This window comes from Rhineura floridana, chromosome 14, assembly GCF_030035675.1.
Source record: "Rhineura floridana isolate rRhiFlo1 chromosome 14, rRhiFlo1.hap2, whole genome shotgun sequence".
NCBI classification, from domain to species: Eukaryota; Metazoa; Chordata; class Lepidosauria; order Squamata; family Rhineuridae; genus Rhineura; species Rhineura floridana.
The window spans coordinates 15,356,681-15,370,939 of NC_084493.1; the positions used below are offsets into that span (position 1 = coordinate 15,356,681).

At 44.7% G+C, this 14,259-nt stretch overlaps 1 protein-coding gene across 7 annotated transcripts in view; it reads right to left on the reverse strand.

Moving 5' to 3' along the window:
* ARNT2 (aryl hydrocarbon receptor nuclear translocator 2) overlaps positions 1-14,259 on the reverse strand; it is a 211,745-nt gene that overhangs the window by 81,783 nt on the left and 115,703 nt on the right. For all 7 annotated transcript variants that reach the window (XM_061595760.1, XM_061595761.1, XM_061595764.1 and 4 more), the window contains one exon: positions 13,204-13,417. In XM_061595760.1, the coding sequence (XP_061451744.1) occupies positions 13,204-13,417 (214 nt within the window). The remainder of the gene's footprint in view (positions 1-13,203; positions 13,418-14,259) is intronic.

Here is a 14,259-nt window from a genome sequence, read left to right on the forward strand (position 1 = left end):
GTCAGCCAGACAATACTAGATTAGATGGACCAATAGTTTGGTCTATTATAAGGAAGTTTCCTATCCTATCTACTAATGGCAAACTCATTATCCTAGTGTGGATTCTTATGTAGCCAAAACGACACCACCCCCACACAAGAGGGAGGTATCAGCATGCCAACCCCAAGGTTTGGAGAAGCACAAAACAACTTTAGAAAAACAAAGCCTAAGGGGGAGGGGGGGCAATGAGGACTGACTATGTTCAGTAGCCACAGAATGCAGAGTGTCTGTTGAGGGGAAATGGAATGGTGTTTCCTAGAAGACAGCATGGCTGGCTGGCACATTTCGCAAGACACTTAACCTTTTGTTGCAAGTCTCACTCATGTTCCCAAAATCAAACTAACCACCCTTCATTGCTATTGAAGATAAAACATTCCACTTTGCGTATCCCAACACAAAGATTCTTTTAGCAACCCTGTACGTATCAAGAGGATCTTAATCCTGACCTAACAACGTACATTCCAGATTTTAGGGATGGGATTCGTTTGATTAAGAACAAAACAAAAACAGCTCACAGAGGAGGAAAAGTAAAGTAAAAGAAACAGTCTCTCTCTACTGGGAATGGGATTAAATACCACCACTGTGTGTGTCAGGCCACCACCCCAATACTTCACCAGCTTGGGCAAGATGATCGGTGACAAAAAAAGGGCAGATTCCCAGTTTTGGCAATTGTATTCCATTCTCAATGGCAGTGTATTTATCAAAACAAAACAGGCTTTGGTTATTCCCGAGGCGCTTCCCAATGCACTTTGAAGCAGAATGAAATCCAGGGAAGACAACACTAAATTAAAGCTGGGCTGGATAGAAGCCAACTCTGGAGTCACTCCCAGTTCAAAGAACAATGGTCACAAGAGAGGGAAACTGTGATGCTGGAGTCTTCCTACTTCAAACCCCAGATGGTCATAAGATACAAACAGCTGCCTGATATGCAAGGCTAGTTCGGACATGGTACGGCCCTTGGGGTTCTATCCTAAGTGAGACGGGAAGCAGGCTTATGCCCAGCAAGACTCCTTTTCCTTAGAGGTGGGAATTATAGCTTATTTGTAGACCGTATACTCTGCATGCAGGAAGGTCCCAGGGCAATTTATTTAAGACATTTATATACCGCTTAATAATTAGCATTTCTAAGCAGTGTACATAAAAATAAACCATACAGAAAGCAACGCAATAATAATTCATCATAAAACCGAAGACTACCTTAAAATGCCTGCTGGAACAAGAAAATTTTTCTTAGTCATGTGCCTGAAGTTCATGAAGGAGGCTGCCTGTCTAATCTCACTTGGGAGGGAGTCCCATGGGCTTGAGCCCACAACACTGCATGTATGGCTTCTAGCAGTTCCGAGCTGTGCATCTGAGCCATGGGGAACCGCCAGCAGAGACTCCCCCAAATAAATTAATGGCTGGGCTGGGATATAAGGGGTCAGGTGGTCCTTAAGATATCCTGGATCCATGTGGCTAAGGGGCTTGTAAATTAATTCAAGAACTGTGAACAGCCCCGTAACATATGGACAGCCAGTGCAAGGTTTTAAGCATCACAGCTATGTGTTGGCAGTAGTCTGTCCCCATCAACAGTCTAGTCACAACATTTTGGACCAGCTGGAGCCTCCGAATCAGGCACAAGGAGAGCCCCACACAGAACGCATTGCAGTAATCAAGCCTTGAGGTTACCAATGCATGAATCACCGCAGCCAGGCTATCCTGGCTATCCTGAAAATGGCCGTAGCTGGCGCACTAGCTATAGCTGGCAAAAGATACTCTTAGCCACTGAGGGTACCTGAGTCGATTTCTGGCACCTCAACCTAAAAGGATCAAGTAGCAGGGAAACACCTCTGGCTGGACACTCTGAAGAGCTGCTGCCAGTCAGAGTAGACAGAATAGTCTGACCTGGTAGGAGGCAGCTTCCTATGCCTCTTGCTTTGGGGCACAGGCATAGCAGCTCATCTCCCATTTCAGCACCTTCTTTCCCACATTCCAAAAGCAAGCAGAGCTCTAGCAGGAACATAAGAATCCACCTTATACCAAGTCTGATTATTAGTCCATCTAGTTCAGTAGGGACGTTTTTTCAGCCCAAGGGCCACATTCCCTTCCAGGCAACCTTCCAAGGGCCACATGCCAGTGATGTGCAGGGCCCAAGGCAAGGACAGGTAGAGCAACACATGTAATATTTGCCTTTGTAGAGTAGGCTATTCTCTACAAACACATACACCTCTGTATCCTCCATCCAGACAAGCGAGAGCCATTATCAGGTAAAAAAGGATCAGGTAAAGACCTTTCTCTGCCTGAGACCCTGGAGAGCTGCTGCCAGTCAGAGTAGAGAATACTGGGCTACATGGACCAATGGTCAGACCTGGTGAAAGGCAGCTTCCTTTGTTAAGGATCATTTTCATTTACACAGAGTCTAAAATAGCACTCGGGAGAAAAACAATCACGAGTGTAGAAATAACATCACACGCTAAAAAAAGTATTTGTGATCTTTAAAAGAACACAAACAACACTATTTCTAAATTTCCAGCTCTGGTGCTATTTATTCAACAATCTATAATAGTGATCTGTAGACTCCTCTCCCCCCCCCCCCGCTTTACTGCATTCTCTTTTTGGCCTAATGTCCCAAATTGCTTCGAAGTTGCTTTGTTGATTAATTAATCTTGCATCACACACAGACAATCTGACTCCACGGACAACATCTGGATTCTCTCTGGGTGTGCAAACTTTGCTTGCTAACAGCATTCCTTGCAACTGGACATAAAATTGAACCCGGGTGCAGCTGTTGAAAGTATCAACATCTGCAGATCTTATGGCTTCCAAATGGAAGGTTTTCCCTCTTATCCTGATCTCTGCAAACTCCCTACTGTTTTACAAGGCTCAGATTCCAATATTACAGGCTAATGCTTTTTGTGCAAAGTCACTGCAGAACTCATGCTCCTTAATTCAATAAAAGGTGCCTAATCAAAACAATCCAGTCTTCACTCTCTATCACTGTTTCCATTATAAAAGCTTATTTCCTGTTATAGCTCCTCACAAAATAACTGTGAATGGAGAACGCAATCACGCTCGTGCCAAGCAAAGTAAGATTGGTTAAATCTGCTTAGTCATGCTTTTCAATTGCACAATAGGAAAAAGGCACAGACAGTTTATGTCTTTGATCATCTGCTGTCCTGAAACTTAAACTTATCAACATTTCTCAGAGGAGACAATACAAGCCACAAGCTTGATTAGGGGAAGAATTCACACACAAAAAAGAAGAAAAAAGAAACCACATCTCCTCCAAAATTAACCCAGATGGCATAAATCATAGACACTAATATGGTTTTGAATTATTTTTCTTCATCAGTCCTCGAAAACAAGCAATTGACATAAGCCTGTTGTAAAAGAATGCTTATAATCCAGTCCTCTCCTACATTCTTTATTATCTGTGAGTTAGGAGACAAAGGGAAACACACCAACATCTACCTTACATAGAGTCAGATCAATTGTCATTTAGGGTAGAGACACACTTACTGTTCTGCCAGTTCCAGTGCGTCTCCACCTCTCTTTTCTAAAAAAAGGGTCATGCAATGCTAGTCAAACCCCGCCCCTTTTTACTGTAAAACATGGTGGGATCAGTTCAAGCGTTTGTCTTTTCAAATTCAGCTTCAAGCAGATTTTGTAACTGATCGGCAGATCAACCCGCTGCCCCTCCAGGTGTGGCCAATGGAAACACTTTGTTGGATCGTGCTCACAGCCGTAGTCTAGTGACGGGACAAAAAAAAAAAAAAAACTGTGGCTTTCCAGATGCTGTTGGACTCTAGCTCCCAACAGCCCTAGCTAGCCTGGCCAATGGTTAGGGGAGATGGGAACTGAAGTCCATCAACATCTGGAAGGCCACAGGTTCCCTATACCGGGCCTAGTAGGACCATTTTCTCAAGACTCTTTGCTTTATATCCCACCACCAGCTGTGAGATAGCAGGTGGGTAGATGAGACAGGACATTCTCAGTAGTGGCACCCACTGTTTGTTTGTTTAAATTCACTATAAGCTGCCTTGTGGATTTTTATGAATGGAAAGGGGAAGAAGGTAAGAATTCCTGAAATAAACAAATCTGGAATACAAAGATGTGTATATGTTTCACCTCTAAGATATGATAGCTGCTTCACATATATTCTCTCTCTAATCCTTACAAGCAGCCCTGTAGCCTAGATCAATACCGTTATCCCATATTGCAGACATAAAGAAGGTTCATGGTAGTGGCTTGGCTAAGGAAAGGGTCATAGTTCAGAGGCAGGGCACCTGCTTTGCATGAAGAGGTTCTAAGGTTCGGAAGAGCCACAGCTCAGTGGCAGAGCATCTGCTTTGCATGCAAAAGGCCTAAGGTTCAACACCTGGCATCTCCTGGTACGGCTGGGAAGATTCCTGTCTGAAACCCTGGGGAGACGCTGCAGGTCAGTGTGGACAAAACGAAGCTAGATGGACCAGTGATCTGACCTGATATAAGGCAGCTTCCTATGTTCCTAACTTTCAATTACCACCATCTCTAAGCAGAGCCAGGAAGATCCCTGTCTGAAAAGCCCTGGACAGCCGCTGTGTAAATTTGTACCCCCACATGATAGAGGGGGAAACACAACACAGGACTGTTCTTTGGGGGGGGGGAGAGTAGTAGCTCTGTATTTATTGTAGCTGAACAACATCTGAAGGGAACCAGGTTGTATAAAGCTGGTCTAGATCAATTTCAGTGGATGTAGATCTGGTTTTGAGATGTCCTACACAGGAAGAGAGATGGGAGGATTGATTTTTTTGTATGGGAGTTGTAGTCCAAAACATCTGGGGGTCACCTGATTGGCAAATGCTGAACTACAGTATCCTTCTGGTCTCTCAATCGGATTTGGACACTGAGGATAAAAATCTCTTTGTCTCTGTATTAATTGTTTCTGAATTGTATTTTTAAACTGTTGTAAGCCATCTAAGAACATAACAGGATCCATGCTGGATCAGGCCAATGGCCCATCTACTTCAGCATCCTCTTCTCACAGTGCTCAAGTAGATACCTATGGGAAGCCCACAAGCAGGACCTGAATGCTACAGCACTCTCCCCACTTGTGATTCCCAGCAACTGGCATTCAAAGGTATACTGCCTCTGACAGTGGAGGTAGAACATAGCCCATTGCGGCTAGTAGCCACTGATAGCATGATCCTCCATGAATTTGTCCAATCCTCTTTTAAAGCCATCCAAGTTGGTGGCCATCACTGCCTCTTGTGGGAGTGAATTCCACAGTTTAACTATGCGCTGCATGAGGAAGTACTTCCTTTTGTCCGTCCTGAATTTTCCAACATTTACCTTCTGAACATTTTTCAGCTGAAAGGCCATCACAAATGACTGAAAAAATAGAAATAACTAGCAGTTCCATGCTCAACAGCTCTTGGGACATGCTTTCACAAAGTTCCCTTCAAAGCTGTGGGGCAGATTCCGCTGGTTCCCTGAATGGCCTTTCTCCTGAATAGCTGCCAGTCACGGAGAACGTTTGAGCACATTGAAGTTTCTGGCTGCCTGTGGAGAACGAGGCTTTTCTGTGTGCGCGCAAGGAAAGAAAAAGCCAGAAGCCAATCAAAACAACTGGCTACACAAGATGCTCTTCTTTCAAGGCTTCTGCTGACCTTTTCTTCAGTACATAACTGGTTTCCCTGGAAAAAAAGGAAAAGAGAAAGGCCTGGGGCTGCCCAAAGAGTTTGCCAAAGTTCCGAGTTCAAGTATCCACATAGCTCTCGATTCCGCCCCTTCCAAGACCATTTTATTTGATATCGTTAACCCTGACTTCACTCTTCCAGCCTGCCAAACCATACGAGAAGAAAATGAAACAATTGGATTAAAATATAAATAAATAAAATACTACCCCGTTGCAATGTTTCAGCGGTTACCCAACCAAAGCCGGCTGGGACAAGTTTTTACTTATTCTTTCTAGACGGATGAAATGTCAGGCCTAGATTGGCATCATGGGTGAAGGAGTCAACACAGCTGGTGCACCTCAAGACAGAAGGCCCTTTCCCCTGTAGTCCCCATAGAACTTACTTCCTGAGCAGATGGGAGTTTAAAGGGGAAGAGACGTAGCTTAGTGGCAGAACACTTGCTTTCCGTGCAGAAGGTCCCAGGTTCAATCCCTGGCACCTCCAGGTAGGGTTGGGAGAGATCCCGTCTCTGAAACCCTGGAGAACAGCTGCCAGTCAGTGTAGACAACACTGAGTTAGATGGACCAACATAAAGCAGCTTCCTATGTTCCTAGTTTTGCAGCAAGTGAGGAGGTGCCTGCACTGTTCCTTCATAGGGATAACTCTAATTAAGCTGTGGGAAACCTGTGGTCCTCCAGATGTTTTTAGACTCCAGTTCCCACTAGCCCCAGCCAGCATGGCCAAAGGTCAGGGAGGTGGGAGGAGGGGTCCAGCACCATCTAGGGCAGAGATGAGGACCCTCTGGCCCCAGGGCCAAATGTGGTCCTCGCCTCTCTATGTGGCCACATACCTCACCAGCCATGCTTTGCACCATCCTTGCTTGTATTTGCCTGGCTGGAACGTGTCCGTGAACTCTGTTGCTCAGTGGCAGAGCATCTGCTTTGCATGCAGAAGGTCCCAGGGTCACTCCCCGGCATCTCCAGGTAAGGCTGGGAATGTCCCCTGTCTGAAATCCCCAGACAGCTGCTGCCAGTCAGTGTAGACAACACTGAGCTAGATGGACCAATGGTCTGACTAAGTATAAAGCAGCTTCCGGTGATAATGTTTTTCACTTGCCCGGATGGAAAACAGAGAGGGGTGTGAGAGCTGCATGTAGAAAACAGCCTACTGCACAAACATAAAATCCATTTTAGTTGCTCTGCCCATTTTTGCCTCTGGCCTTGCTCATCACTGTCATGTGGCTCCCAGAAGGTTGTCCAGAAGGGAATAAGGCCTTCTGACTAAAAAAGGTTCGCCATCCCCGACTTAATTCAATGGCTATATGGGTCTCCTTCAGGTTCAGGTGCATTATACCACTGAAAAACAGGGAGAGGGCTATTGCCTTCATGCCCTGCTCTGTGGGCTTCCGGGAGGCATCTGATTGGCCACTGTGGGAACCAGGATGCTAGACTAGACAGGCCTTTGATCTGATCCAGCAAGAGACTTCTTGCAGGATGATGAGCCCAAAGCACTTAGGCTAGGTTTCTAACATTTCACATCATTTTATCACCTGCCATTTTGCAGTCTAGAGAAGATCACATCCTGTTGAGCCTCAGCTCTCCCAGAAGGGGCAGGAAGGGGGGAGGCATGAGTTTCAGGCACCTCCGCTGCCAGAAGACTTGGGAGTTGTTGAGTCTGAGCAGGACCTTGGGGGGGGGAGCGAGCCTGAATTCCAGCCAGTTCCCACAGATGGCGCGATCTCCGAGGAGGAGAGCACGCCGCTCCCAGTTGCTGCTGAGGACCTGTTGGGGGAAGCTCCAGCGAAAGTGCCAACTCCTCCCTTACCAAGCAGTTCCCAGGATGCCACCAGCGTGACGCAGCCCCCTGACCTCGAGGCCGTTACTCAGGAGCAGGTGTCTTCAGATGAGCCGTTAGAGACACGCCCCCCCCGTCACCGCGCTCCCGCCGCCGCGAGAAACGGACAGGGCAGAGACAGGACTTGCAAAGGAGTCAGAGATTACGATCGAAAACATTCCCTACTTAAGCGTGCCGCTCACAGTGGGGAGCTGCTGAGTCAACTTCCTTCATACGCCGCAGAGCATGTCTAGAGTGTAGTTAGGGATTTTAGTGAGTTAGTGCAGGTTTTTCTATGAAGCGCAATGCCTTTGATGTATCCATTGCTTTAATAAGACGAGATTTAATTGCACCCGCGTCTCAGCCTTGTAGTTTTGGACACATCCCATCAATACAGAACTTACTACTGGCCAGGGCTTACTGAAGGCACTTTGCTATCTGAGGCAGAGCAGCAAACTGTACCCCCATCATCCCTACCCTCCCCCCCCAAAAAAAAACACTTGGGGCCAGGTTATCGAAAAGATCACCTTCTCCCCCATATGGGTGGCCATGCAAATAAAAAAACAAAGTCAAGGTGCAATGGAACTAAATGCCTTTTAAGTTATTTTAGCACACGAAGAAGAAAATCTCACAGCGCCTTTTCCTTTCCCTGGCCATAAAAACAGCAACAACATAAAACATTTTGCTGCCGTTTTATGACACCCAAGAAACAGATGGCTCACTCTGCCTAACAGCAGGACCAGCCCTGAGCTTTTTAATTTACTGTTAAAGAAGAATAAAATGGGGGTGGGGAGATACATTATGTGGCACCATTAAAATGTGACAGGAAGATAAAGAGGGTGATTATCTGTTGGGGGAAAACTAGACATACATATGGAAGGCTTAGGAGAAGAGTAGCATGAGATGTTACCTCATAAATCAAGTCTCGCTACTTGCCTGGGATGAGGAACAATAACGTTTGAGAGAGAAGGACCACATTCACATCCTGGGAAGTGTAGTTTGTGAAGGGTGCTGAGAGTTTTTAAGAGACCCCTATTCCCCTCACAGAGCTACAATTTCCAGATTTCTCTGGGAAGAGGGACTGACTGTTAAGCCGCTCTGGGAACTGTAGGGGAAGAGGGATCTCCTAACAACTCTCAGCAACCTTCACAAACTATACTTCCCAGGATTCTTTGGGGGAAACCATCACTGTTTAAAGTGGAATAATAGTAGAATAAATGAATGGTGTGGATGTGTCTTAGGCTGCTCAAGCACAAGACACAAGCAAGCAAGAGTGTTGTAGCCTGGTAAAATTTTCATCCTACATACTAGTTGTGGAGAAGCTTTGGCTGTCCAGGTGTTGTTGAACTACAACTCCTATCAGCTCCAGCAAGCATGGCCAATGGCCAAGGATGATAAAAGTTGTAGTTCAGCAACATCTGCTACATACTCCTGCTATATATTCACTGCTATATATTTACATTCTCCAAGTGTGAATCTTTATGTGGCCAAAGTGGCCCCAAATCACACAAACATGGAGGTGGCAGAAGGGTTCAGGGAGCCTCATGTTTTACAGAAGTACCATATAAAAACCCTGATAGCTCAGTTAGGACTGAGCATGCTCAGTGGCCATAGAATTCTGGCTGGGGGGAGCCTGGAAAACTAGGAAGCAGAATGAAAATGGAAAGGAGTATCCTGGAAAAAGGCATGGACAGAAGTACCATATATTATTATTATTATTATTTATTAAATTTTTACCAAAATTAAATTTATCTCCAAAAGGCCCTCAAGGCGGCTTACAAAAACACGAATATAACAACACATCATAATACAGCAATACAATACAATTCTCAAAATTAAATAACAAATAACATTATTAAAAGAAAAGCAAAAACATTTAAATGTGCCACAATAATGTTGTTATTTTATTTAATGTTTTGTAAATTGTATTGTTTTTATTGTATTTTTATTGTATTCTTATAACTGTGTCTATTTTTCTTTGTAAGCCGCCTTGAGGGCCTTTGGCCGAAGGGCGGGGTATAAATAAAATTTAATAATAATAATAATAATAATAATAATAATAAAAACCCTGATAGCTCAGTTTGGACTGAGCATGGTCAGTGAGCATAGAATTCCGGAGAATCCTGGGAAAGGGCATGGTTGCCTGGCATCTTGAACAGGAGGCACTGCAACATTTTGTTACAGGTTCCACTTCTAATAAATACACTGAAGGATCAAGCTTTTGTTGTAAACTAGTGGTTTACAACATGGATGGACAGTCAGTTTGGTGTAGTAGTTAGTTGCTGGACTAGGACTGGGGAGACCCAGGTTCCAAACCCCATCATGAAGCTGAATGGATCACCTTAGGGCCAGTCGCTCTCAGCCTAGCCTATATGTCAGGGTTGTTGTGAAGACAGAATGTGAAGGAGAACCATGTAAGCTGCTTTAAGCTCTCTGGAGAGCTATAGATGCAATCAATAAAATAAACAGAAGCGCATAAGAACAAAAAGTGTGTTAAGTTTTTCAGCACAGGAAAGAGCAGGAACACATACTGCCAAACAGCCACATATGATCCTGAATTGCCAAGAATCAGATCTTTTGGAGCCCTTTTAAAATTGCCTGCAAGAAATTTTTACAACAGAAGAACAGAAATATATATTTGAGGAAAGCAGACTAAGTTCAAGGTCACCATCATAAGGAAAAGGAAGTTAAACTCATGAACACAATATGGAATCATAAAAAAAGAGGAAAAAACCATGTACATGGATCCAGAAAGACAGACAGGCAAGCGTGCACGCACGCACGCACCACACACACACACACACACACACAAAATGCAACTTGATGGAAATTCAGCAGCAAAGCCAAGTTGAATGCCAAGCAACAGCCAACATAAAGTTGAGATGGTGGCTAAGATAAAAAGCATAACAATAACAGACTCCCTACATCAGCATTATACCGCCAGCAAGAAAATGTCAGCCTGTCTCTTTGTTCTCCTTGACCTGAATTTCAATTAAAACCATCGAAGAAAGGTTAATTTGAACGAGCCTATCTTGTCTGTATTACCAGTTGGGACCAAACTATACATTATATTATTCATGCTTTAAAAAACAAAACAACTTGCTTAAAACTGGACATTTTTATTTAAAATGAAAAATGTGACGTTACTATAGTAGCAAAGCTGGAGATTAATTTTTGGCAGCACATTCAAAAGCCAAAGAGAGAAAGAGGAGAAGCCTGAGAGAAGCCGACTATCAACATTTTCGCAACAGAGGGACGCGAGGGAGAGGCAACAGTGAACACGGGGTGGAGTGTGGGGCAGAGGGGAAATATGTGCAAATGCAATTATGGATAATTCGGGTTTGTCTTATCTGGAAATTGTCTGGATGTTATCTGATGTTCTGGAGCAGAGCCCTGCGTCTGCTTTTTCTTCAGAATAAAAGTGACCAGTTTAAGCACTTTTTTTCCTAAAAGAGTGAACAACAAAATGAGCTGGTTCAGATGATCATATATCAGCTTATTAAGTCACATTTTATTAAGCCATATCTGATGAAGTTGAGATATGCATGAACGTTTTGCTTGCGCACAGAGCCCCTTCACACAAGCTGCAATTAACCAGGAAGTTTCTATTTGACCATGGTTTCCCATTTTGTCTGAACTGGAGAACAGTGGTTAGCAGCTTTGGAGCGAGCCAGGACATTAAACCAACTTCAAACCATGGGTTTATATCCTGGATTGTTCCAAAGCTGGTAACCACAGTTCCCTGGCTGAGTCAAAAAAGGAAACTATGATTAATCAGAAGGTTCCTGATTTATTGCAGCGCATGACAAAGAAAAGAGCGACGGGGCTTTACATACGGGCCTATCATGACTTAATAAGCTGAGATAGGCTCGTTCAAACATTGTCAATGTGTAATTTGAACCTTAGGATGCACTCCTAAGCATACTTATCTGAAAGTAAGTTCCAATGAACTCATTGGTATTTACATCTGAGCACAGATGTTTGCAAAGAATCAGGCTGTTTGGGCATTTTCACACGCAACACAAACACCATAATTGAGATAAATGATGACGTAACTGAGTGGTTATGAGTGGGAACTGCTAAACACCCCTTCATAGCCACAAATTCACTGACTGGCCTTAGGCACATCACTCTCACTCAGCATTATCCCCCCCCCAATTCCCTTATTTGTAGTATGGGCTGATAGCACTGTCTACATCATAGGGTTGTAAAGGTTATTGACATTAGAACATGGTTACAGTCTTAATTATTAGACAACATTACTACTCACCATTTATACAGTATCTTACACAGCACTCAGGGCTCTTCACATACATTACCCTTGGTCACCTTTACAACAATCTTGTACGGTTATTATGCCCATAACACAGACAGGGATGCTCAGGTTAAGAGAACTTGGCCTAAGGCTACCTAGCACATTCCGGGGGGGGGTGAAGAAGGGACCTCCCAGAGATGCTCCAAGACTTTTTGACAAAAGTGAATCCAAAATTACCCCGAACACGGTGGTAACAATAGAATAATAAACTAAATAACTCACAGTGTGTGTTGACCTTAAATGGCACCATCTATTTCTTGAGATGGTTTGCCTTGGGCTGCCCCGTGATAAGGCCGGCAGTTTACAGCACAATTTTAACCACTGCCTTGCACTAGCTACAAATAAGGAAGTTTGTAAGATGCCAGCAAGATCAAACAGGGGAGTCTGAAAGCAGGGCCCAGGCACCTCACTCTCTGCACCACCAGGACAGCTTACAGGGGTCAGGACTGGCTGGCTTCAGCATTACTGCTTCGCAGCACCCTCCCCTGCCAATGGCAGGAAGGGAAACCATAGCAGTCACCCCAGATGGAATCAGGTGACTTGGGGAGCCAATAAGAGGAGACCTGCTGGTCTTTTATATAACAACGGTCCTCAGGTTGTCTCCTTGGTTTTAGCAACTTGTGTCAATGAGACAAGATGCTAAGCATACTCGTCTCACCTGTCAGGAACCTGACCATCAGACCCATTTGGACCATGTTGTTTTCTTCTGACCCCACTGTGTCCTAACAATGTGGCAACATGATAGAAAGTAGAAGAGAGCTGAAAATATAGGGGAGAGATCACCAACACAGTGCCCGTGGGCACCAATGTGCCAGTCAGGATCTCCTATAGTTCCAGCAAAAGGTCTCAGTAAATATTTCTTCAAAAAGCCACAATGCATGAGAGACTGTACCTACTCAGCCTCTCTTACAGGGAACATACCCTCTTAGATATGTTCTCACTTCATTGGACATCCACCCTCCCACCCGTCTTCAACAGAGGAGAGGTGCAAAGCACTCGTGGTCTGTGGACGTGCCTTTTCCCCACTGATGGAGCGGCTGAACGTGGTGGGGATGCTCCTATCATTTTGTGATCCTGTCTCCTTTTGTGCTCTTTCAGATGTGGCCGGCTGTGCCACAAAAAGCCATTTTGTGACCGGCACTCATTGAACTTCTGAAAATTCCAAATGTGTCCACTGGCCTTAAAAGGTTGGCGACCTCTGGTACTGGGGTTTTCAAAAGGGAGACATGGAAAATGTCAGAACCCACTGAAATATCACTTGGAAAACACATGAAAACTTGATCCAGCTGGAAAGGAAGGAAGGAAGGAAGGAAGGAAGGAAGGAAGGAAGAGTCTGCAACGCCAAAGCTGTAGGTGCACAGCCAAAGAAAGACAACTGACCTGTCATTGAGTTCTCAGATGTGCAGAGTTGCTCCCTCAGCTTCTCCACATCATCAGGATGGACCTGCTCGTAGAGGGTGCTTCCAAACCACTCTGACTGGGGCTGGTTGAGAACAGGAGTGACAGAATCGGAAACGTAGATCACTCGGCCCGTTTCAGCAGCAACAACAAAGAGGAAGCCATCTGCTGCTTCGAGGATGAGGTGTTTCAGTTCCTTGTCGGTAAAAGGAGAAAAAAGTATTTAGGGAGCCTAAATAAAATGTAACATACTTGCATGCATGAGCCTCAGGTTCATAAGCTTTCCCCTTCCCTGCTCTGGTTCAGGTGAAAAGAGATCGGAAGCTTTTGTTATGTGCAAACCTGGAACTGTGGTTTAGGTTTCTCTAAACCAAGGCCAACACTAACCACATTCTCGGCACCCCAACATGTTCCTGAAATTTGGATCAAATGGGCAAAAAATAAGTAGATCCCTCTGCCAATCCCTTTGGATCTGGATTGTGCCCACTGCTGGTCATTTAGGCAGCACAGACTTGCTGGTAATAACACTTAGCATTTATATAGCACAATTTAAACATCCAAGGACTTCACCTATATCTCAGTAACTATTTCAGTTTGTTCTGTATGATAGACTAGTATCATTATCCTCATATAAACAGATCAAAGCTCAAAGACATTGGCCTGGTTCACAAAATCTGTTCCCAGCCTAATAATCCAGAATATGGATGAATCCAGAATAATTCAGGAGCAGCCCAGGTGCATGTACAAAGCTCCTTTGCTCCCCCCACTTCACACAAGTAGCTGAACAAACCAGGATCCATCTCTTAACCATTGCTTCCCATTATGTGGAAACTATGGTCAATGACTTCCAGACAACCCAGGATCTTAAGCCGTTGCCTGGTATCAGTGATGGATTGGATGGGAGCGAACAAGCTGAAATTAAATCCTGACAAGACAGAGGTGCTCCTTGTCAGTCAAAGGGCGGATCAGGGAATAGGGATCCAACTTGTGCTGGACGGGGTTACACTCCCCCTGAAATCACAGGTTCGCAGTTTGGGA